The sequence below is a fragment of the Lycium barbarum genome, chromosome 8 (assembly GCF_019175385.1).
Source record: "Lycium barbarum isolate Lr01 chromosome 8, ASM1917538v2, whole genome shotgun sequence".
In the NCBI taxonomy this organism is placed as follows: domain Eukaryota; kingdom Viridiplantae; phylum Streptophyta; class Magnoliopsida; order Solanales; family Solanaceae; genus Lycium; species Lycium barbarum.
Genome location: NC_083344.1, coordinates 127,452,433 through 127,476,156, shown reverse-complemented (window position 1 = coordinate 127,476,156; position 23,724 = coordinate 127,452,433). Strand labels below are relative to the sequence as shown.

Below are 23,724 nucleotides of genomic sequence, written 5' to 3'. Positions count from 1 at the left end.
TGTGGTCTTTAATTTTTACCCTTCAGCATTTAAGTAACAAAAAGTGGCCAAAAATTTCTCTGACATCGAAAAAACAAAAAAATCATCCGGCATAAGTTTATATTTTCGTATCATAATATAACACAAATTGTGTCTTATAAGACATAACAAGTTATGCCGTTTAATTCCTACAGAGTTATAAGTTCAGTTCAAAACCCACAAGTTTATATTTTCGTATCATAATATAAAGCAAGTTGTGCCTTACAAGGCATAACAACTTGTGCCGTTTAATTCCTATGGAACTTATACCGACAGAGGCATAAGTTCAATTCAGAACCCACAAGTTATACCTTACAAGGCTTAACTTAGTTCTTACATAACTTATGCCGGACAAGGCAAAAGTTCTCTAAACTTATGTCTTGCGAAATTAGGTCATAGATAAGGTTACTTTGACCTACAAATTTTCATTAAATAAGAAGCAGGGACAAAGTTAAAGACCATCATATTTGAGGCAAAATTTAAAGGCCATCCAAAATGGGAAATCCATCCAAAAATTAAAAACCATCCAAAATGGGAAATCCGTCCAAAATTTACTTTTTGCCTGAATACATATATAGCCCCTTAAACTTGTCCCATTTTTTTATTTAGACCCCTTAACTAAATCTTGTTCTATGTAACACTTTATCTTGTTAGAAACGTACCTATTAAACCCCTAAAAATAGTCGGGACTAAAATCTAAACGCCCGTGAAGTATCTAACCCCCTGTTTGGATGGTGGTTTCCCGTGGTTCATTAATGTATGGTTTTCTATGAAACTATATTTGTTTCCATTGTTCTTAAAATTATGTGGTATGGTGTTGTAAACCCATGGTTCATTCCATGGTTATATAACCATGAAAAGTCCCAATTTTTGTAACCACGGATTTGGTGGTTTTTCCGTGGTTACGTATTTTATTTCTCCATTATACCCCACTCCCTCCCCCATCCTACCACTCACACCCACCCACCCCTGCCCCACCCTCCACCATGGTCCATCCCACCCCACCCCTGCCCCACCCTTCACCATCTATCCCACACCACCCACACCCTACTACTCACCCCCACCTCACCCCTGCCCTACCATCCACCCCCACCCCCAACTACCCCACTCCTCTGCCACCCACCCCAACCACCACCCACTACCCCTCACCACCGCCCAACTCCACCCCACAACAACTCACCCCCACCTTACCACCCATTACCCCCACCCTCATCCTACAACCACACACCTCTCCACCACCCAACCCCACCCCCACCCTACCACTCACTCCCACCCTCATCCCACAACCACCCAGCTCTTCACTACCCCACCCAATACCTACTTATTTTTTAAAGTTCCTACTGTATTCTTTACCTGAGTTTTATTAATATATATAAACTAATTTCTAATTAAGAGTTAAGGGTATTTTAGTAAACTTACAAGTTATTATACAATACCATACAGTCAAACCAAACAATACAAATGTTATTAAACCACAACAAACGACACAGTCTATCCAAACATGGTGTTCATTAATACAGTACAATACAATACAACACCATACTGTACCATACCGTACTGTACATTTATGAACAACGGCAAACAACCATCCAAACAGAAGGTAAGCGGATGACATGGAAATAGACCAATTAAAAAAAAGACATATCAGCAAAAAAAAAAAAAAAAAAAAAAAAAAAAAAAAGAGGTGGCTACAAACCCACAAAATGACTTCAACTCTTTACAAGCTTCAACTCAATCCAGCGTCTACCATCCCTGCTGGGTCCTCTACTCGACTATACCTTCACCCCTCTACAAAACAAGCCCAATATCCATTAGGGTTTCTTAGAGACTACTCTACCCTAAACCCCAGATTAAGCCTATATAAAGGACAAATATTCACTTTAAGAGGCATCTAGAAATATCCCATAGACTCATGCGTATTCAACAAGAGATCAATATGTGGCCAGATATTTCTTGGCAACCAAATACTTCAAGAAGATCCACAATATCCTTTCATGGAGATCAAATACATCCCAAGAAAATCCACATATCCAAATCCAAATCATCCTACGTTCGAGAAATAAGCTACTAATGACCCTCGAATTACGAAGAAATATTAGGAGACAAAAATCAAGGGCGTATACAGATCTTGTACCCACATTCTTTATCAATCAAATCTCTATTTCAACATATTTGTTTGTGATATGCAGTTTATTTCTATCACTTAAAATCTGTTGTAAACACTCATCTTTTGTATTTACAGAAGTTGGGGTAATTTTAGGAGACCCAATTATCAAAATTAAGTTTTTTCTTTTCTTTTTTTAATTCTCCAATTGAGTTGTTGATCTTCCTATAAAATTAAACTTTTAGTGTATTTAGCATTGTTTCCGTTCAAGTTTCAATTCGGTTGGAATGCAAAAATATGTTGAAATAGGACCCATATGGCTTTCCCAGTTCAAACTATGTATTTAAGAATTAATCCCACTAGCCTTATCAGCTGGAAGACTAGAGGCACTAATAAGAATTTTTGATCAAAATAAGCTATTATTTAAACCAATTCACCAAAATAATACGTTTTAAATTTTTTTTACAGAACTAGCATAAACGTATTCCTGAGTAACGTATTAGACATTATTTTATTCAAAAATTCTGACGGGAAAAACAGCTAATAAGTGGACGGCGTTAAAATAAAAGTCGTTACTGACAGTAACGATTTAGTCCTATTACGTATCCTAAGACCACGACTATTACTTGTCTCTTCATTTAAAATAATGACGTCGTTCAGTGTTTTCTAATATATGCGAATAAATATACAACTGAGCAGTAAACCCTCATTGAACAAATTTTCCTTTTCAACTTAAATCCCCTCTTCAAAATAAACCCTCATTCAATAAATTTTCCTTTTCAACCTAAATCCCCTCTTCAAAATAAAACCCTAACATCGCTATCACCGGGAGAACAACAAAATTTACTCGATCCATATATTATTTTATCTATCTCTGCAAATTGATTTTGTTCCGATGATATAGATTGTGAAGTTTATTCGATTTTTTGCTGCAAATTTTAAATGTGAAACTTTCAAAGCTCAGTATTTTGTGCGATTTTGCTTGCAAAAAATCGATTAAGAAGCTTGGAACAGGATACTGTGATTAAGGTATGTGTTTTTTCACACACTAGTATAGTGGAAGAATTCTGGATTACATTTCAAACTTTCAATTTCTGGATTAGAAGATAATGGTATGACGAATTTCTCCCTTTATCTTCAAAAAAAGGTAGTATTCTTGTTTCTGGGTTTTTCGTTTGGGAAGATACAGAGTTTTTTTCTCTGTTTTTTCACTTTCTTAAGAAGATGTGATGTTCACATTTTTTAGGCAAAGCAAGCATAGAAGTTTCATAGAAAATAAGTTTCATAGAAAATATTCACTTGTGTAGGTATTTTTGTTTTATGGCGGAAAATAATACATGTCAGATGGATCCGGGTCCACTCGACTTGTCCATATTGAATGAACAACTCACCCATAAGTCACAGGATTTATCAATTTAATTTTCAGGTTCTCAATCCACATTTATTGTATAAATTTAAATTCATATAGTTGGGTTTTTAGTAATCTAATTAAAAAGGTACTGTTTGGTTCCATGAAAATGCATTTGGGACAGAGTATTACTGTACTATTCTAAAGATGCATGATTTTGATGTGGTTTCACATAGGTGCGTTATATTCATTCAGTGGTTGATAAAGCAAAATCACTCGGTGATCAGCCATTATTTGAGGAATTTTATATGTTTCGTGCAATGGTGCGGAGTGAAGGTGAAAAGTGCTTGACATATGTGCACGAGGCTGATAGAATTCATTTACAAGCCGATTATAAAAAAAAATGGAGTACATGCTGACCATATACGTCCCTCTGTTCGTAGGCGAGGAAAAGGTGGTGTTGCTGGTAGGAGGGAACGTGCTATTAAGAGAGGTCAAGTGTCTATCGAAATGGATGAAATGCATCAGGAAGATGCCCAAGCAGTCCCGGAAGATGATCCAGCAACAACAAATTGTAATATTAGTTCCACTTCAAGAGGCGACACTCACGAATTCACTCAGGCATCAGCTATGACATATCAACCAACAACTACTCAAATTGTGCCATACATGACGCCACAAACTCCACAATATTCAGGAGATCCGAGTCTTTCGTCTTTGGAGAATATATTTGTTGAGAATGGTCCTGTTTTTAACTCATCGCCTGTGCAAATGTCCATCGATATCCCTGAGGCCACTAATAGAGATGATGGGCAGGACTGCAATATTGAGATACAAGGTAATGAGTTGGATGATTCCAACGATGAAGTGGATGGTGAATCATCAATGAGGCAGAAGCGTAAAATTATTCGTAAGCGTTGTGCGACCGGGAGTCACTTTCTTGATCAGCATGGTAGGATTAAAAATCAGCGCGGTAGAGGTAAAAAGCAGCAAGGTAGAAGCAAAAATAAATGAATGCATCACTAATAGTTTGGCTTGTAAGTAAGATGAAGACACATAATCTCGCTGATCTAGTTTAGTAGGAATGATCTCCTTTTTTTTTTTTTTTTGCTAACTATAAGTAAGATGAAGGCACAGTTGGTGTATTATTTATTTTTTTGCTTTTTGTATTCAGCTACGTTTTCTATGCTATGGTGCAAAGAAGTTTTAATTGGAAGTCATGATTGTATTTGGTTTTTGCTAGCAAGTACTGTAAGTTTTAATTGGAAGTCATGTATTAGCTATGGTTTTTGCTAGCAAGTCATCAGCAGTTTAGTAGGAATGATTTTTTTTTTTTGGCTCACTGCTGGTGTTGTTTTGAAGCTGGAAAAGAAACAGTTATGGTGTATTAGTCTTTTTTTTGCTTTTTGTATTCAGCTATGGTGTAAAGAAGTGAAATTTTATGAAAAGATTTCCATGAGGCATTTATATGTATTTCTTCACTTTATTCATACAGATACTGAACTTCACTTTATTCATACAGGTGCTGGTTTATTTCTACTGGTTATGCATTTAGTTAATTAACTAGAAAAGATTAGTACAGGTGCTGAACTTCACAAAAGTTTCATGTAATGAGGCTGGCCAAATACTTGTTGGAAGAGATGTCTAAGATGAATATTTCTTTGTAATGAGGCTAGCCAAATACTTGTTGGAAGAGACTTAGATTTTCTGCTATATTCATCTCATTTATAGTCTAGAGCTATATTCATCTCATCTCATGAAGTGTAGTATTTAGGAAATGGATCTTCAGTAAGGTTCCAAAATTGGTTAACAAAAAAATTAAGCTCATGTCAGATGTGCATGCTTAAGTATACATAGTAGAGAATTTAGAAAACACGTATTGATCGCTCCTACATAAAATTTAGGAAACTGAGCATATTGATCATATAAAATAAAGAAGCAAAAAAAAAAAAAAAAATTAACTGATTACTAATGAACTAATATAATAACTTGACAAACTCGACTAACACTAAGTTTGACTACGGGTTGGACATTGACGCCTATCATGTCCAGTTTGCCTACACAACCCGCAAGCTCGCCCATATACTGCAGGACCACGATCCATCTCATTAGGAATTCTAGTTGTCCTTGGTCGATTGGGACGACGATAGAGTTCATTACTTGTCATTCTAAAACTTGGAGATGGCCAATACGCCTCGTGCCCAACGGGCGAGAATGACCCAAAATATGTTGTAGCATAATTCTCTATTGTGAAATGCTCGCTGACAAAATTTCTAGCCAATCCTCCCATTTTTTCAGTAACCTTCATGACATGTGAACATGGAAACTGCAAATTAGCCCATTTTCCACAATCACATTTTTTTTCATTCAGTGAAACACAGTGAGGATTACCACCAGTACCATCAACCTGCATAGATCTAACCTCATATACCCCTGTGGGTATATTCCAATCATAAACAAAGTGCCTTTTTGAACTTTCATAATTCTTTTCCCACTTCATTTTGAACCTCCCCGTCCATAGTTCATTTTGCTCCAAAAGTTGTTGCGCTGTTTGAGACCTACGAGTATACCGTTCAACAGTTTGCCCCAATGACAGTTTAACCATAGCAGTGACAGGCAAGCCTCGTGCTTTCTTCAGAACTCCGTTGAACGACTCTGAAAGATTTGTTGTCAACACTCCCCATCTTTTTCCATCATCATGGCTAACTGTCCATTTGTCCAGGGGAATTTCCATGAGGTATTGATATGCTTCAACATTTTCTTCCTTAATTTCCCACATCAAGGCTTCAAACTTTCTTATTTGATGGGCAGAAGCAGCCCTCCACATCAGTTTATTGAGGTCCTTGTTTGGATATCGAGATTGAAAGTTGCTCTTAAGATGCCTTAGGCAAAATCGATGGAAGGCCCGAGGCTCTTGATACCGCCGCAACTCTGATAAACTAGCCAAAATTCCTTTTGCCCTATCAGAGATCACACATATATCTTCTCTATCCTTTATCACATGTGCGCTCAAATTCCTAAAAAACCATTTCCATGCCTCTTTCGACTCGCTGTCAACAATAGCAAATGCTAGAGGAAGAATGTTATCATTTCCGTCAATTGCAACAGCAATTAATAATTTGATATCATATTTGCCATACATATGAGTTCCATCTACTGAAATAACATGGTGACACGTTTGGAATCCATCAATGCATGGCTTGAAAGCCCAAAATACAAACTTGAAAGTTTTTACCTCTGGTGAACTCCTAGACTCTTCGTGTTTCCATTCCACAACAGTTCCATGATTAAAGTGCTGAAAAGCTGCAAAAAATTTAGGAAGCTCACTAAATGATTTTTTAAAGTCACCGTACACCAATTCAAATGCGCGTTGACGTCCAAGCCACGCTTTCCTGTATGTCACTTGATGACCAAATTTCTCGTGAACCCTAGCCATGACATCTACTACTAATAATTTGGGATTTTTTCGAATTTGGTTTAGAAATAAAGATGCAATCAAATTGGTATCTAGGTTGACATGACCTGTCATAAGCCCTTCAGTCTCACATCTATAATTATCAACTTACTTTCCTATCTTCCAAAGGTTATTTCCAACCTTCCGTCCTCGAAGAAATCATAGACAACCTAATAAATTATAAAACCTACATCTCACAACCCATAGACTTTTGTTTGACGTTACCACCTCGAACTCTTTATTTTTGCGCAAACTCCAAATCGTCACGGCCCGTTTCAATTTTGCTTTGCTGCTAAAATACATATTCTTTTCCAAGTCTTTGTTGGCATCCTCGGACCAAGCTGAATAACATCCCGTCTCAGATTCTCGTGCAGAAATGAAAATATCTTCCTCGTTCTCCAATGTCGTAAAGTAGGGTATATCATGACATGGAATTTCGGACACACCATGACCAAATTGATTATGAGGATTTACACCAATATTATTTTGAAGTAAATCTCCACTATCATCGATATATTCATCAGGTTCACTTTCTCTTTCACTCTCTTCATCCTCTCTTGAAGGGTCGTCATCCTCTGAATTTTCAGAGCTAATTTCAGCATTTGCATCATTATACATATCAATGCTAGCCTCAGCTTCTCTGTGGAGAAAAGGAAGAAACTATATTAATAAATTGTAGTAATATTGTAGGATATATGAGCAAGTTTTTTTCTCTCAGTAGAAAATTTATATAAGTACGAACACATTTAAAAGTTAAAAAATGCAACAATTTTGAGGTTTCTAATAAACCTATTCTAGCACTAAATAATTGAAGCAACAATTAAAAACATGTAAAAGTGCAACAATTGGCGGTACAAATATCTTCTGGGGAGTACATAAAATTTGACTAATTTATTTGTTGAAAATATATAAACCCAAGCTATCGAAAAAAATCTAATTTGTTGCTTACCTGGCCTCATATTCTCCGTGGCTACTACTAGTACGTCTTTGACTACTTGAGCCTTCATCAAATGATCGATGACCATGAGTGCTAGGACCTGCACCAAATGATTGACGGAAACCATGTGTCGCACTATATGTTGACACATTGGTGTGAGATTGATTATAGAAATTTGGATTGTCGTGCATCGGTAACTACTGGAATGATGGTTGAATAATCGGTTCTGCAAAATGAGGCTGACTGGCCATAGCAAATCCATAATTTTGAGCCAACAAATTCATGTGATAACCATGCTGGCCACTCATTTGAAATATATTATTTTGATTTGCTGGTTTGGTCTTTACATAAATCTCCAAAATATTTATATGGATCTTATCCGCAAATTTTTGCGGTATGGAGAAAAATTGTAGCAAGGACTGGTCATTCTCAATTTTAAACTCAATGAACCTTGTATTGTTACCTTGAAATGAGCATGGATATTTTCCAGAAATATCAATTTGAATATTTTCACTATTTGTCCCCATCTTCTCATGCAATAGTTCAACCAATTCAGCATAGTTCGTTGAAATAAACATGCTGACAATCATTTTGGCACCTTCAGTGTACCTGAATCCGTTCATTTCAGTAATTATTTCGCCACCCCAATACAAAGCAACCATCACATTATGTTCAAAATTGGCCATCTTTACTCCTACACATGAAAATAAGACACTTATTATTATTATTAATATAACAGAAAAATAAATTAAAACTATAGTATTATTTTAACATATTACGACATATTTGACTTAATTAACTTATACATGTTGAATTTTTTAATGTTGTTCCAACAATAGGCCACACAAGTAGAAGCTTTGCTGAAAATTGTTCGAATGTGTTTGAACATTCGTTTCATACACTATATTTTATAATGATCTGTGGTTTGTTCAAAAAGTATGAGGAAGAGGGACTTTAGCAGTGTGTCGTTATTGTGTGTCACGTTTTACAATTAAAACGTAACTATTGATCACATTTTATAGTCAAATCAATCAGAAAGATTCCCAATTTGCAGGATTCTCGGCAAGATTTGCGCATGCCTAGTTTGAGTAGAAACGTAACTGTCAGTTACGTTTTATCCTAAAATCGTAACTCCTAATTACGGCTTTAACATCAGTCAATGTCAGATTACATGGAAGGATTGTTCGTATTTGGATTCTCTAAAGTCGTTACTGACAGTAACGTATTAGGAATAATACGTTACTAACAGTCACGAATTCTATTTTAACACCGTTAACCCCAGCTATTTTTTCCGTTAGAATTTTTGAATAAAATAATGCCTAATACGTTACTCAGGAATACGTTTATGTTAGTTCTGTAAAAAAAAAAAAAAAAACGTATTACTTTGGTGAATTAGTTTAAATAATAGCTTATTTTGGTCAAGGCTTCCACTAATAATGACACCTTTAGAAGAAACTTCAGGGAGTTGGTTAATACTCATAAACCTTGCCTGGTGGCCCTTTTAGAAACCAAGTTGAGTAACCACCTTGGGCTTAAAATGGATTTTGGTTTTGATGACTACATAGAAGTCCCCTCTCAGGGTCAGTCTGGAGGAATAGTTCTCCTTTGGCACAATAATATGGTGACTGTTAATTCCCTTGGGCAATCTGACCAAGAAATCCATGCCATGATTCAGGCACTCCCCTCTAACATTAGCTGGCTTTTTACTACTATTTATGCTAGTAACTTTGTTCAGGAAAGATATAAATTATGGGATAGATTAGCCAACCTTGCTTCTACAAATACAGGTGATTTTAATGAAATTCTCACACATTCTGACAAATGGGGTGGGAACAAAATCCATAGGACTAGATGCTCTAAATTTTGGTCTTGCATTAATCAGTGCAAGCTTATTGACCTAGGCTTTAAGGGATCTAAGTATACTTGGTCCAACCATAGATATAAGAATGGTGGGTTAATTCTAGAAAGATTAGACAGATGCTTTGCTACTGAAAGGTGGATTGAGCAATTCCCTAATGCTTCTGTCATCCATCTGCCTAAATCATGCTCAGACTACAACCCCTTACTTATTAAGCTTAATAATTCTTACCAAGCTTCTAGAAGAAAACCCTTTAGGTTGGAAAACTACTGGTATGATCACCCTGATTTTACAGGCATAGTGAAGGAATGTTGGGAAAATACTGATATGTTAGATGCTATCCCTCTTTTCCAAAATACAGCTACTGCATGGAGTCAAGCAACCTTTGGAGACATTTTCCTTCAGAAAAAACAGGTTCTAAGATAGACTAGCAGGCATCCAAATATCACCCCACTACCCTACTAGTAAATTCCGCCAAAATCTAGAACAGGACCTTACTAAAGAATATAACACCATCCTTAAAAGGGAGGGGGATCACTGGAAGATCAGATCTAGAATAAACTGGTCACAGTATGGTGATGCCATTATAAGTTTTTCCAGCTCTCAGTCCTTAATAGAAGGAGAAGGAACATAATTAGTTATTTTAAAGATGAGAACAATAATTGGATTACTGACCATAATAACCTTCTTGAGCATACCAAACAATTTTTTACACAAATGTTCACTTCTAACCACATTAGTACCACTCTAGACACCTTGAAAACTCCTACCAGCTTCCACACACTTGACCTGTCAATTCTTGATGCCCATTTGCAAGATCAAGAGATTGTGGAGGCTATATTCTCCTTTAAACCACTAAAGGCTCCTGGGCCAGATGGTATTCACCCCATGTTCTATCAAAAGCACTGGCATATTGTGGGAGACTCAGTCAAGAAGCTTTGCCATCACATTTTTCAAACCCATACTATCCCTGCTGATCTAAATCAGACTTACCTGTGTTTAATAAGTTTAAAAATGCCAATCACCTGAATTTTTTTAGACCTATAGGTTTGTGTAATGCAGTTTACAAGGTTATCACTAAGATTATTGTTAATAGGATTAAGCCTTTTCTTAATAGGTTGATTGGTCCCTTTCAAACTAGCTTCCTTAAAGGTAGAAGAGCTTGTGACAATGCAATTATAGTCCAGGAACTAGTTCATTACATCAATCAGACTAAAGACTCTACTGGTAGTCTCATTTTAAAACTTGATTTAGAAAAAGCTTTTGATAGGATGGAATGGTCCTTTATTAAAAGGGCTCTAGTGTATTTTAAGTTGCCTCCTCGAATTCAATCTTTAATCATAAATTGTATCACTACTACAAAAATTGCAATTCTTGTTAATGGATCGCAGATTGAATATTTCACTCCTACTAGAGGCATAAGGCAGGGTGATCCTGTGTCACCCCACCTATTTATCATGTGCATGGAATAACTATCTTCCTATATTAGTTACCAAGTAGATATTCTCAAATGGGACCCTATCACTGTCAAAAATAATTGTCCTTCATTCTCCCATTTATTTTTTGCTGATGGCTTGACCCTGATGGCTAAAGCCAATAGCAAAACCATTCATACTGTTCACCATTGCATGGAGTATTTCTGTGAACTGTCTGGTAAAAAAATTGGCACCTCTAAATCTAAAGTACTATTCTCCAAACTCTGCTCTGACCAGATTAGACACTTGGTCTTTCAGCTAATGAATATCCCCACAACCACCCATTTTGGGAAATATCTAGGCTTTCCTATTGTCAATCGTACTCCTAAAGCTTCAGACTTCCAACATATCATTGATAATATGAGAAAGAAGCTGGCTAACTGGAAAGTCAATTTCCTCACTCCAGCTGGCAGAGTGACCCTTGTCAAATCTGCTTTAAATGCCATCCCAGCTTATACAATGCAATATTTTTCCCTCCCTATTAAACTGTGTAAACAAATTGACAAGATCCAAAAGGATTTTTTATGGGGCACTACTTCCTTCAAGAGAAAAATGCATTATGTTAATTGGGACATGGTCACCTCCCCTAAAAAACATGGGGGGATTGGGTATCCCTAAGGCCAGAGACAGAAACTTGGTTTCTTTAGCCAGCCTAGCTTGGAGATTATTTACAAATGTGCACTCTCTTTGGGCTTCTAACCTGATAGCTCGACATAAACATAGAGCCACTAATCCCGCATATTCCTTCATCTGGAAGAATATTCTTCAAGGTGGCACCATTTGTTCTAAAGCTATTGCTTGGGCCCCTACCACAGGTCAACATATTGATCTATGGAACTATAAGTGGATACCAACCTTACCTCCTCTTAGAAAATTAGTTCATGGGCCCCTGACTTCTATAGAGGGCCATCTACTCTTTCCAGTCTATGGAATGGCACTCAATGGGATTGAGAGTCTCTTTCCTTTACCATTCCAGATTCAGTTATCACACTAGCATCCAGTGTAAAACCCAATCCTCTCCTTCACACTCCGGTACTCCTTATTGGTCTCTAAATCCTAAAGGATTATTCAGCACCAAATCTGTATATCCACTGCTCCACCCCACCCTCCTAGATCATAACTACTCCTTCACTTGGATTTGGAAACTACCCACTCTAAACAAAATCAAGTTTTTCTTATGGCAGTGCTCTCATAATAGACTTCCTTCCAAAGCCTATCTTCACCATCTTAACATCACCAATGACTCCACTTGCCCTATATATGGCCACCCCTTAGAAACTATTGACCACATTTTATTTCATTGCCACATTGCTAAGAAATTTTGGCTTGATCTGGGTCTAAATTTACACCATCTTAACATGCATAACTGGTTTCACCAGCTTCATACCATGACTATTCCATTCAGCCATCTCACCTTAATGTGGGATGAATTTTATCCCTTTGCATTATGGCACATCTGGCTCACCAGAAATCATAATAACATTCATCTTACTCATCTCTTCTTGTCCCAGCCTTTGGTGCTAGAACGAGCTAAGGAATTTAAACAGGAAAATGAAAGGTCTCCTGTCACCTCCTCTCATATACAAGTTGGTATCCAATGGACAAAAACACCACAAAGATACTTTAAACTAAATACAGATGGTGCTCATTCGACAGGATCGACCAATGGAGGTATTGGTGGGGTCATACCAAATGACGCTGCTGCTTGGATCATTGGCTTCTCAGAAAATATCCCAGCACACAACCATTTATATGATGAACTTGAGGCCCTACACAGAGGACTTCAACTGGCCTTTGACCACAATTTGTTCCCTTTCATAGTGGAAATTGATTGTACTGAATTAATAGATGTTTTAAATACAGGCCATCCTACTTATCACATTCTTCTTGACTCATGCAGGTCCCTGTTGAGGAGGTTGGGGACTCCAACTCTGCAGCATAATTTCAGAGAAGCAAACAAGGTCGCAGATATTTTGGCAAAGCAAGCATCCAAAAGAAAAGGCCTATTTCATCCATCTTTTGGGATACCTCCTAATCAGGAGATAGAAGCAGTAGTATTAGCCGATAAAATAGGCTCTACATCTCATAGGCTTATTTCCTTGTCTATATGTAATAGCCTAGCTAAATATGGTAATAGGGTTGTAATACCCGGTAGTAGGAGCAACCTTGTTGATAATGTATCTACGCATGTAATGCCTTAGTATAAATAAAAGTATCTATGTTTCCAAAAAAAATAAAAAATAAAACTTTTTGTTTCTATTTTTATATTTCTGATATATGCATGCTGAATCAGAAATGGTGATGGTGGAGTTGGGCGGTGGTTTCCATGATTAGGAAATAGTAACCTTCCTTTTTTGGGGGTCGATTTTACTGTCATAGGATCCGTCATTGTTTTTGTTGAGGGATGGTTCTGTTCTTAGTAGACAGTTAGACACCAAAGCAAGGCAAAATCCTTAGCTTTCAAGGTTGCTGTTACTTCGTCTGAATTTTTAATTTGTAGGAAACTAAATATGAGCCGAACATCTCTTTCATGTGGCTTTAGCGTTGTGGTGTGCTTTTCAGAAAACTATGTTTTGTTGGAAAACGGTTTCATCAAGGAAAACAATTTCCAGTATTTGGTTACCTTTAATTGTAGAAAATAAAGTAATTTTCACGGATAACATTGCTTATGGAAAATAGTTGAGACAGTTGTTGTGATGGAGGAAGTTGTGGCCAAGGAGATGGTGTATAGCAATGAAGAGATGATAGCAAACTGCAGATGATGGAAAGATAAGAGAGAACAGGGAGAAAGAGAAAGAGAAAAGTTTTAAAAGAGAAAAAAGCAATGGCGTTAACAACCATTGTGCCATGTCAACTGTTTGTGTCTAATTGACACATTTTTAAAATAAGTTTAAGAGTTCAGTAGGAACAAATATTAGTTGAAATATCTAAATGAAAAAATAAGACAAGTTTAAGTGTTACGCATTCAACCTTAATTTTTTGTCATTTTCTCTATTTCCCTTTGAACCTACTGCCAAAGATCAGTCCATTTGCAGCGTGGTCTTGAAATGAGGCCGAGCAAAGATACCGCTATGCCCATTTTCTTATAAAACAAAATTTCACTCATGTATAATACTCCATAATTCTCTGATGGAAGGAAAATTGATCATCTTTGGACAAATATGGCTCCACCACAATATGTAAATATGATTGTCGAGGATATAAGGAGCCTGGTATGGGCCTTTTTTTTTGTAAGATAGTGAAACAACTGTGCAATCGCTAGCAAATTGTGTAATTTAGCATTTGTCGTTGAGGAACCTAACATAAATTGGTTTGGTTTTTTTCCCATTTTGTCTTTGGGATATATTAATTAATAGCTAGTGAAAAGATTTAACTATCGATAGTTATGGCAGAAAATAACAATTCACAGTACGTATTATTTTAAGACATGATCGATTGAGAACACGACGTACGATCAAAGATTGACTCGAGATACATCTTTGATATAATTTTCTTCTATTGTTTTCAACATTCTTTCTAGCGAACATACTCTTTGTTTTTTCCTTATCAATACTGAAATTTTTGTCTGATTTTGTGCTTAGATGATGCTACTGTAAATAAGTGTATATGATTTATTGATTAAATTAAATACTCGTTTTTTTCCCAGCTTAATTAACCCTTACCCTTTGTAAATAAAAAGGACTCAACAGCTAACAGGTAGTAGACTAGAAGCACATAACTACATTTTTTTTTTTAAATCTAGAAATCCTGGACTGTCCTTTGGGTTACGCTCGCTCCTTTATTCTTTTTCGCTTAAATATTAAAGTTAGTTCGTTTGGTGAATGACTCGCATCTATGAACTTTAATTTGGTGAATGACTCGCATCTATAAGCTAAGACACAAGTCTCTTTGCCAATTGAACTAACCCCTCAACTATAATTTACAACCCTTATACCTTCCAAAACAAAAAAAAAAGGGGGGGGGGGGGGTGGGCGTGGCGTGGGGTGGGGTGGGGGGGGGGATATATTATTGCAACTGATGTAATTTTTTTCCAGAATTAAGACAAATTTTTTATGGAACGTAGAGAATTTTAGCTTATCCTTATAGAAATGTGTCAATTGGACTCTTCATAATTTGAATAGAGAAAAATGATCCTGCAAATTAAAGATCTCTTATATGTTTTTTCAAGGACTCTTATATATCTCTTTATAAAAGAAGACATGAATTAAAAATAAATTTATAAAAGCCTACAGTACCAACTCTTGACAGAAGATTAGTAAAACGTAAGAGATAACTAATTAAATCACATAAAAGGTTCGGATAAGACCAATCCATATTACAACAATTGTTCTAGACATGATAAGTACTAAAGTTTGAAAAGAGTGGCTCTTAGATTTCTTATTGCAATTGACAAAAGATTATGCTGGAGCTTTATTTATGGAATAACCTTCACATTAAAGTTCATAAAGTACAGAATTCAAACGTGGGGTTATTACAACTTCCACAGGTTTTGCCTTAGGCATAGTAATCCCTTGACCTTCAGTCATATCCACTGGCATATTTGATGGTGCACCAAAGTTAAATCCTTGAATTAATCGACCAATCGTGAGATGCGCCACTTGTGTCGCGAAATTAATTCCAGGACAAGACCGTCTTCCAGAACCAAACGGAATAAACTCAAAATGTTGACCACGAGCATCCACATTCGAATATTCGTTCAAGAATCTCTCTGGCATGAATTTGTCAGGCTCTGAATAAATCCGAGGGTCTCGTTGTATCTTCCATGCGTTCGGAAACAAACGAGTACCCCTTGGGATGTTGTACCCTGCCACGGTACAATCTTCCACAGCTTCGTGTGGGACTAACAAAGGTGCTGGTGGATATAAGCGTAATGCTTCTTTAACAATAGCTTGGAGATAGACAAGGTCTTTGACATCAGATTCTTCTATCCATCTCTCTTTACCAACATTGGCGTCTATTTCTTCTTGGGCATGTTTCATGACGTGAGGATTGTTCAATAATAGGGACATGACCCATGTTAAGTGAACTGCAGTTGTGTCTGAACCATCCAATATCATGCTCTACAAGATTTGTAGTAGTAAATTAAAGATGGTTAGAATTGTGAAAAAATCAGTATATGAAACTGTCTCAGATTATAAAAGAAAAAAGTTTAACTGTCTCATATTAAAAAAGAAAAAAGTTTACTTTTGTTCGTCATAGACGTATAATTATCCTACAGGTCAAGGTAACCTAAAACAACATGTAACGAAACCTTATTTGGTAACTTAAAAATACGAGTTGACTTATATATTCTTATATAGTGGACGTATGTATTATTTATATTTTTTACACCATCACGTTAAATTCACTTGCAATTATGGGTAAATCTATATAGCACGCTTGATATTATAACATGGAAAATAGAAGAGACTGCTACAACCGGTTAAATTGATTTGATGGTGTAAAAATACTTTTCACTAATAGTGTATATAATTTGAATCTTATTTTTAGGTTACTAATTCACTTATTATGGATGGTTATCTGCAATTATCTTTTAGATGACTTGATAATGTAAGATTTATTTACACTATCAGTATATTAACCTTTAAAATAAAGTAAATAAGTTGTTATTACCAGTCAAAAATACAAATAACGTAAAAATTTACACTATCCGTGCATGCAAGAAAGGGTATGAGTGTCTACAATAGTCTAGTGGTCAATGAAGTTAGGTTGAGAATCATAAGGTTTCAGGACTTAAATTTCAGTCTCGGTAGACAAAGTTACCCGATACTTATATATGCTGGTGGGAGGTATTGAAGTAGCAGGTACCTCGTGAAATTAGCAGAGGTTAGAATAAGCTGACTCGACTGTCCGAACGTTATAGTTATTATAAAAAGAAAATAGATAAGAGTGCGGTGAGACATACCAATACTGTTGCCTTAATAACTGTATCTCGTGTATAACCATAGGCTTTGAAATCCTCAGGCTTTGTCACTGAAAGCATTGCATCTATACAATCTTGTTCATCACCTGTAACCTGTTTTTTCTCCATATGTTCATTAACCCAACTTTGAAGAATGTCATCCAAGTCCTTGTAAATTTGCTTCATGGTCTTGATATGCCCTTGAAAATCCACATATTTGAAAATTCGGAATGGAATTGCATCATACAAAATAAATTGCCCAGCAAGGTACATTATCTTAGCAAAAGCCCTTCTAAAACATTGTGCCTCTTCGTCTTTCTCCAAAGATTCATATCTTTTCCCAGCTATCATCTTCACAATTATATTCAAAGTCAATTTTTCGAACCATTTACTAATATTAATCACTTTGGAATTTTCATTATATAATTCTTTAATGCTAATTTGCAACTCGGAAATTCGGACATGTTTGACTTTCTCGAGCCTAGTACTAGAAAGAACATTTTGTAACACGAGTTTTCGTACTTGACAATAATATGGACCATAATTAGCAAAAGAGAATCTTGCGTAATTATAACCATAATGTTCAGCTGCTAGACTAATTGGTCTAGCAGCAAGTTCTTTATCATGAATTGTGAAGCAATCTTTAGCTGCTTCCCAATTATTGATCACACAATAACGAAACATACCGAGTTTAATAGTGAAAATTGGACCATATTGATCGGACAATTTTCCAAATGTTCGAGCTAGAGGGAGGCTTTCACCATCGCCAAAACTACGGAGATGGCCTATAATTGGCCAAGATCCTGGGATTTCTGGGGGTAGTTTTAGACTTTTCCAATTTCTTGTCCATAGAATGATTGATACAGCAAAAGTTAGAAGAACTGCAAGTATAATTTGCAAATCATAGAAGTGAAAATTGTCATGCATTTTTTCCAAAGGAAAGATAATAAGAAGGAAGAAGGAATATGAGCTTGTTTCTCAAGCCAGTATGCTCTGTTAGTGTATCATGTCAAATCTATTTATAGAGAAGCTATTAGTCGAACTTTTATTTTTAGCTAGGGTCAGGGGCGGAGCCAGGATTTTTATCAAGGGTGTTCATATTTTAGGACAGGGGATGTGTGAGGGGGGAAAAAACAACGCATGAAAAAAACACAATGCCTCTGCCAACTATCAATATAGCCCAGTATTGCGTCAAAATAGTTGCAACAGTGAATTATTCATTTAAGCTCCCACAGACACTCTACCCCTTCATAGAATTTATTACGAAATAAGCTCTACCATAGAACACTTTATCTAATGCAAGCTAAAGAATAAATAAGTAACTTACACGTTCAATGGCCTCACTCTCTTCAGGTGTAATGGTCACAGCTGACGCCGAGTCTTCAGGTGTAAGCTGTCCAAGCAATTTATCTGCAGTGTATTTCAACCGAAGATCATGAAATTCAACTTTGATAGGAAGGAAAAACAAAAGAGTTGTAACATCAAGTTAGAATATGAAAAACTAGAATGGAGTCGGGAAGATACTTGTACAAAATAAAATTAACATAAAGAAGTCAACAACAAAACATGCTATTACAAACTAATAAATTACAATTGCACTCGACGAGTTTTCATCCCTTGAAATGTTTTTATAATACACTCATTAGAAACATCTTTAAAAACTTTTTTTTCCACATAAGGTACTATGCAACCATCTAAGAATTCATCGTCCATTCGATTCCGCAAGTCATTCTTAATAAACTTCATCGCAGAAAAAGCTCTTTCAACTATTGCAGTGGCAACTGGTAGAAGCAAAACAAACTTCACCAAAAGGAATACAAGAGAATAATTTAAATGCTTCTTTGTCTCAACTAACTTTCTTGAAAGTTCCCCAAGTCCACCTAAATTGGAGAACCTTTTGTCAATATCACGAACATCAATAATGTAATTAGCAAGTTGATTCTCAAGGGCCCTCATGCTAAATCCATCAAAGTCATCAGGATATAATTCAGCCATTCTCACTATTTTTGTTATGTCAAAACTAGAAAATGAATCAATTGGATTCAAGCAAGCTACTCCATTAAGCAAATCACTAGTTATGATCCTTAGGTTGGCAAGGACCTTTTTTAATGTATGCCCTCCTTACCTCATCACGAATGTTTGGATGATAATCCAAAATTCGAGTTCTTTCGGTCGGGTCAGCCTTTAGATCATTTACATCAAATTCTTGTCTCTGAGAAGAGTGAGACGATGGTATTTCTGCTTGGTTGGCATTTTCATCTCGGCCTAGTTGATTTTGATTCTGAGAAGAGTGAGACACCAAACTTTTTTTTGGTACTTTCTGAAAATATTTCTCCATTCAAACTGAAATAACAGTCAAATGCGATGCACTTATTAGAAATCAGTCATACAAATTACTCGCTGAATATGTAAAGAAATTAAAAAAACACAAAAATTGCAGTTGGTACATCTAACACAGTACACTTCTACAATTGAAGATAGGTCCTAACTACATAATTTTTCTTGCCATCAGCCCATCACCTAGAAATAAAAATAAAAAAATCTACTGAAAAAGTAGCAATATATGAAAATCCCTAATTTTTCTTCCCATCACCTAGAAATAAAAATAAAAAAAAGATAGATCCTAATACTTTGCACTTACTCTCATCCTCGCCATCTCTGTTACTGGAAGTTGATATTAGACAATTCAAGAGACAAAAGTACAACAAAATTTACATGCTCTCAATGATGTTATTTACTTACATCTATTAACTGGCGTTATGGTTGCGGACCTTGCGGTGATAGTTGATAGCGGTGGTCGGTGGTGCAGACGGTTTTTTGATGGAGTAAGAGAAGGCAGAGCCGCAGAGGGGCTGGCAGTGGTGGGAAAGAGAAGCAAAGGGGGGTTTTTAGTTTATGAGGAAAAGAGGTGTTTTGGGTAGAAAATAGAATTTTGACTATGTTAATACAAAATAAGATGACTTCTGCTGAAAGATAAAAAGTTTGATGAGTAACTTTTTTTTATTTTAAAAGAAAAAGTCACCACTTTTTAAAAGTTGTGGACTTGTGGCCATACGGAGCAGTGAAAATAGACTACTAGTTTCTCTAATGCAAAAATAAAAAAAGTTGTGTCACAACCGGGATTCGAACTCATGTCCTCAGTGATAATTTGCACACCCTTAACCGCTAGGCTATCCTTCATTTTTATGTCAAGGTTGTTCATTACTAGTATATATCCACAAAGTTCAATATTTAACATAGGCACTCGACAATTTTTTCCGACGAAGGGTGTTCATATGACCACCCTTCGTCGACTTTGGCTCCGCCCCTGGCTAGGGTTCTTTTGGTCCAGAGAAAGATTATGCATGGATTAATAATGCAGTTATAATATAGGAATCATAATTCAGGGATTATTAATGTTGGAATATTTTGTATTGTCGGGATTAAAATATGTAGTCAATTTACCTTTTTTGTGGAAAAAAATTGTTTAATGCATGAAAGTTATTTTGGCTAATTTTAACTATTCTTATCTATCTTTTATCGCTTATAAATTTGCATAACTTATGCAAAAATTATTTATGCCCGTATGAAAATGAGGCAAAGAAAAATCACAACCAAACACTGCATTGTGAATGGTGAATTTTATGCAAGTATCAAAATGCTGACAAACCATTGTATTGCTAATGCTAGATTTTATGTCGATATTATAGTCATACTTTGTACCTGAAGAAAAGAAGAAGAAAAAAGTAATATTATCTTCTACATGCAGCAAAAGGACCCCTTAATTTTTTAAGTATGATAGGTCGATATTTCTTCAATATTTTTAAACAAAATGATTGCAACTTGCAAATGTCCATGCAGCCCGCACTCTTTTCCATATATTAGCCTATCTATATTCTTTCAAGCATATATTTCACTTTATTTATAAACTCATATAAAAGAGATTGATCTAACCTCTTGCACTATAAGGTAGATCTAATTAAAAGCATTTATGGATTTGGAAACTATTGATCTTGAATGTTGAAATCAACAAATTAAGTGAAAAAACAATTCATTCACTGAAAGATGAAAACTCTCACAAAACTCGTGTTTCGGGCCAACCTGATTCTATCGATGATTATAAGCAAGATGACCACGTGAAATCATTACTAAGTTTAATATTTCTGTTGCGTATACAATCATTTGATATTGACATTTTTGTTTATTCTATTAGTCATGAAAATAATATTTGTTGAGTCTTCAATTATCACCCTTAATTTCTAATAACTTATCTCTTCAACATCTTAACGTTTTCGTGATAAACTCTCTTTTTTGGCAACTTTTCGTGACAAACTTTCGAAACAATTAAAAATTAAAAACCAAAGAAACAGACAAACTTCCAAAACTTATTCTACACGATCAATTACTTCCAAATTAAAGATATAATAAAAAATAAATTTTACTAATAATAAACTGCAAAAGACATAGATTGACCCCTAACCTATACCTGAAATTAGGGGTGTACAAAGTAAACCGACAAACCGCACCAAACCGATAAATCGAGTCAAACTGAGAAAAAAACCCGACTAGTGGTTTGGTTTGACTTGGTTTGGTGTTGAAAAAAAAAACTGACCATAATTGGTTTGGTTTAGTTTTAAAAAGTCAAACCAAACCAACCCGACATTACATGTATTCAATTTTTAAAATATTTTATACATAAAATATTTATTTGTAATGTAATTTATAAATATTTCTTAAATTTATTCATAGTTTTTTATCGATTATCATATATTCAAGCTTGAACTTAGAATTTTGAATGTCAATAAGTTTTATATCCTATGGATGTTAGTAATTCAAATAAAGTCCAAACCAAAACCAACTCAACACTAATGCTAACAAAAGAAATTCAATTTACCACCAAGAATGACAATAATGTTGGATATCTATTCTTTAGTTTTGCATAATTAGTTTAGAGAGTGAAAATACATAACGTAAGTTTTTTTTTCTTTGTCATGTAACTAATACTTGTTAGCAATACTTATTTTAACATGACTTAGTATTTTTAGATTATGGTCATTTTCTTTATGGCTTATTAATTAGCACTATTTATTTTAACTGATTTTATTATCTTTTGTTGAATATTTTAATACAATGTCATCACTCTTCTCACATTTTGTGTCATTATTCTTAAGAAACACCTTATATAGTTGTATCTTACCAGGACTAAAAGAAATTTTTTAGAGTAAAAGTGTATATGTTTCGTATCAAGACTATTCCGGAAAAAAAAAATCCGAAAAACCCGAGAAAATCCGAAATTGAAAAACCCGAATTTTATTGGCTTGGTTTGGTGTATAAATTTTAAAACCCAACGCAATTGGTTTGGTTTGGTGTTTAAAAAATCCAAACCAACCCGGTTCATGTACACCCCTACCTGAAATCTCGATATCACACTCAAACTACTAAAGCGACCTATTACACACCTGACAATCTTAATAGTGAACTTAATACCACTCCATGAGCTGATGTGACACAAAAAAAAAATTATGATTAAATAATAGGAGAGTGAAGTCAAAATTAAAGTAAAAATAATTTAATTTTAATAAAAAACTGATTGTGGTTTTTAATTTTAAAGTAATGGACTAATACATAAGCCATATGTTTCGAATATTTAAATTCAACAGATTTATAGCACTGAATTCATTGTATATTTAAAATTATGAATTTATAAATTATTATTTATTGAAAATTTAGTAGTAATATAATATTTGTATTCTATGTCGAAAATACTGATTAGTTTAAACCTGTAAAAGTTATGATACGTCCACCAGTGCATATGTGATATGACCACACGGTGCAAATTGAAGTTCAAGCAATTCTAGCTTATGTATAATTCTTGTAGAAGCTTGTTACCTCCGATCCCTTGCATGCATAGAAGAAATTTTAAGCCTTATGCTCATTCGATTGTCAATAGATCACCTGGAAATCCAATTTCATGTTATTATCCAATTAGTTACATTTGTCGATTTTTTTATTATTCTTTTAACGCTAATAGCTAATTACTATACCAAATATACCATTCTATTAATTCTAGCCTTTTCATATTCCATGTCCCACCATTCCATTATAGAAGCATTTTCATATTCCAAGACTTGTTTCTATCTTTGCTTTTCGGTATTTTAAGACTCAGGTCTTTATTCTTGCTTTTTCACTAGGGTGTACAAAGTAAACCGATAAATTCCATCACACCGATAAATCCAGTCAAATCGAGAAAAAAATTCGATTAGTGATTCAGTTTGATTTGGTTTGGTGTTGAAAAAAAAAACCCGATCATAATTGGTTTGGTTTGGTTTTAGCTAAAAAAAGTCAAACCGAACCATTTTAAAATATTTATACATAAAAATATTTATTTGTAATGTAATTTATAAATATTTCTTAATTTTTTCGTAGTTTTTTATCTATTATCATATTATTCAAGCTTGAACTTAGAATTTTGAATGTTAATAAGTTTTATATCTTATGAATGTTAGTAACTCATATAAAGTCCACCAAAACCAACTCAACACTAATACTAACAAAAGGAATTCAATTTACCACTAGGAATGAAAATAATGTTGGATATTTATTCTTTAGTTTTGTATAATTGGTTTAGAGAGTGAAAATACATAACTTA

At 35.0% G+C, this 23,724-nt stretch overlaps 3 protein-coding genes across 4 annotated transcripts; 1 reads left to right on the top strand and 2 right to left on the bottom strand.

Moving 5' to 3' along the window:
- The first annotated feature begins 3,706 nt into the window (after positions 1–3,706).
- Positions 3,707–4,855, top strand: LOC132605464 (uncharacterized). Of its 2 annotated transcripts, none has more exons than XM_060318607.1 (2): positions 3,707–3,806; positions 3,914–4,855. In XM_060318607.1, the coding sequence occupies exon 2, from the start codon at positions 3,981–3,983 to the stop codon at positions 4,482–4,484; it is 504 nt and encodes a 167-aa protein (XP_060174590.1). In that variant the 5' UTR covers positions 3,707–3,806; positions 3,914–3,980; the 3' UTR covers positions 4,485–4,855. The 2 variants fall into 2 exon arrangements, with proteins under 2 accessions (XP_060174590.1, XP_060174589.1); XM_060318606.1 differs by having other exon boundaries at positions 3,707–3,835.
- Positions 4,856–5,478: 623 nt separating this feature from the next.
- LOC132608323 (uncharacterized) lies at positions 5,479–6,906 on the bottom strand. The gene has a single exon (XM_060322359.1). It carries the CDS (start codon positions 6,904–6,906, stop codon positions 5,479–5,481), a length of 1,428 nt encoding a protein of 475 aa, XP_060178342.1.
- Positions 6,907–15,441: 8,535 nt separating this feature from the next.
- On the bottom strand, positions 15,442–18,070 carry LOC132605462 (nicotine N-demethylase CYP82E3-like). Its single transcript, XM_060318605.1, has 2 exons — positions 17,100–18,070; positions 15,442–16,254 (listed from the first exon to the last, which is right to left on the bottom strand). The coding sequence occupies exons 1-2, from the start codon at positions 18,021–18,023 to the stop codon at positions 15,628–15,630; spliced, it is 1,551 nt and encodes a 516-aa protein (XP_060174588.1). The 5' UTR covers positions 18,024–18,070; the 3' UTR covers positions 15,442–15,627.
- Between the last annotated feature and the right edge of the window lie 5,654 nt (positions 18,071–23,724).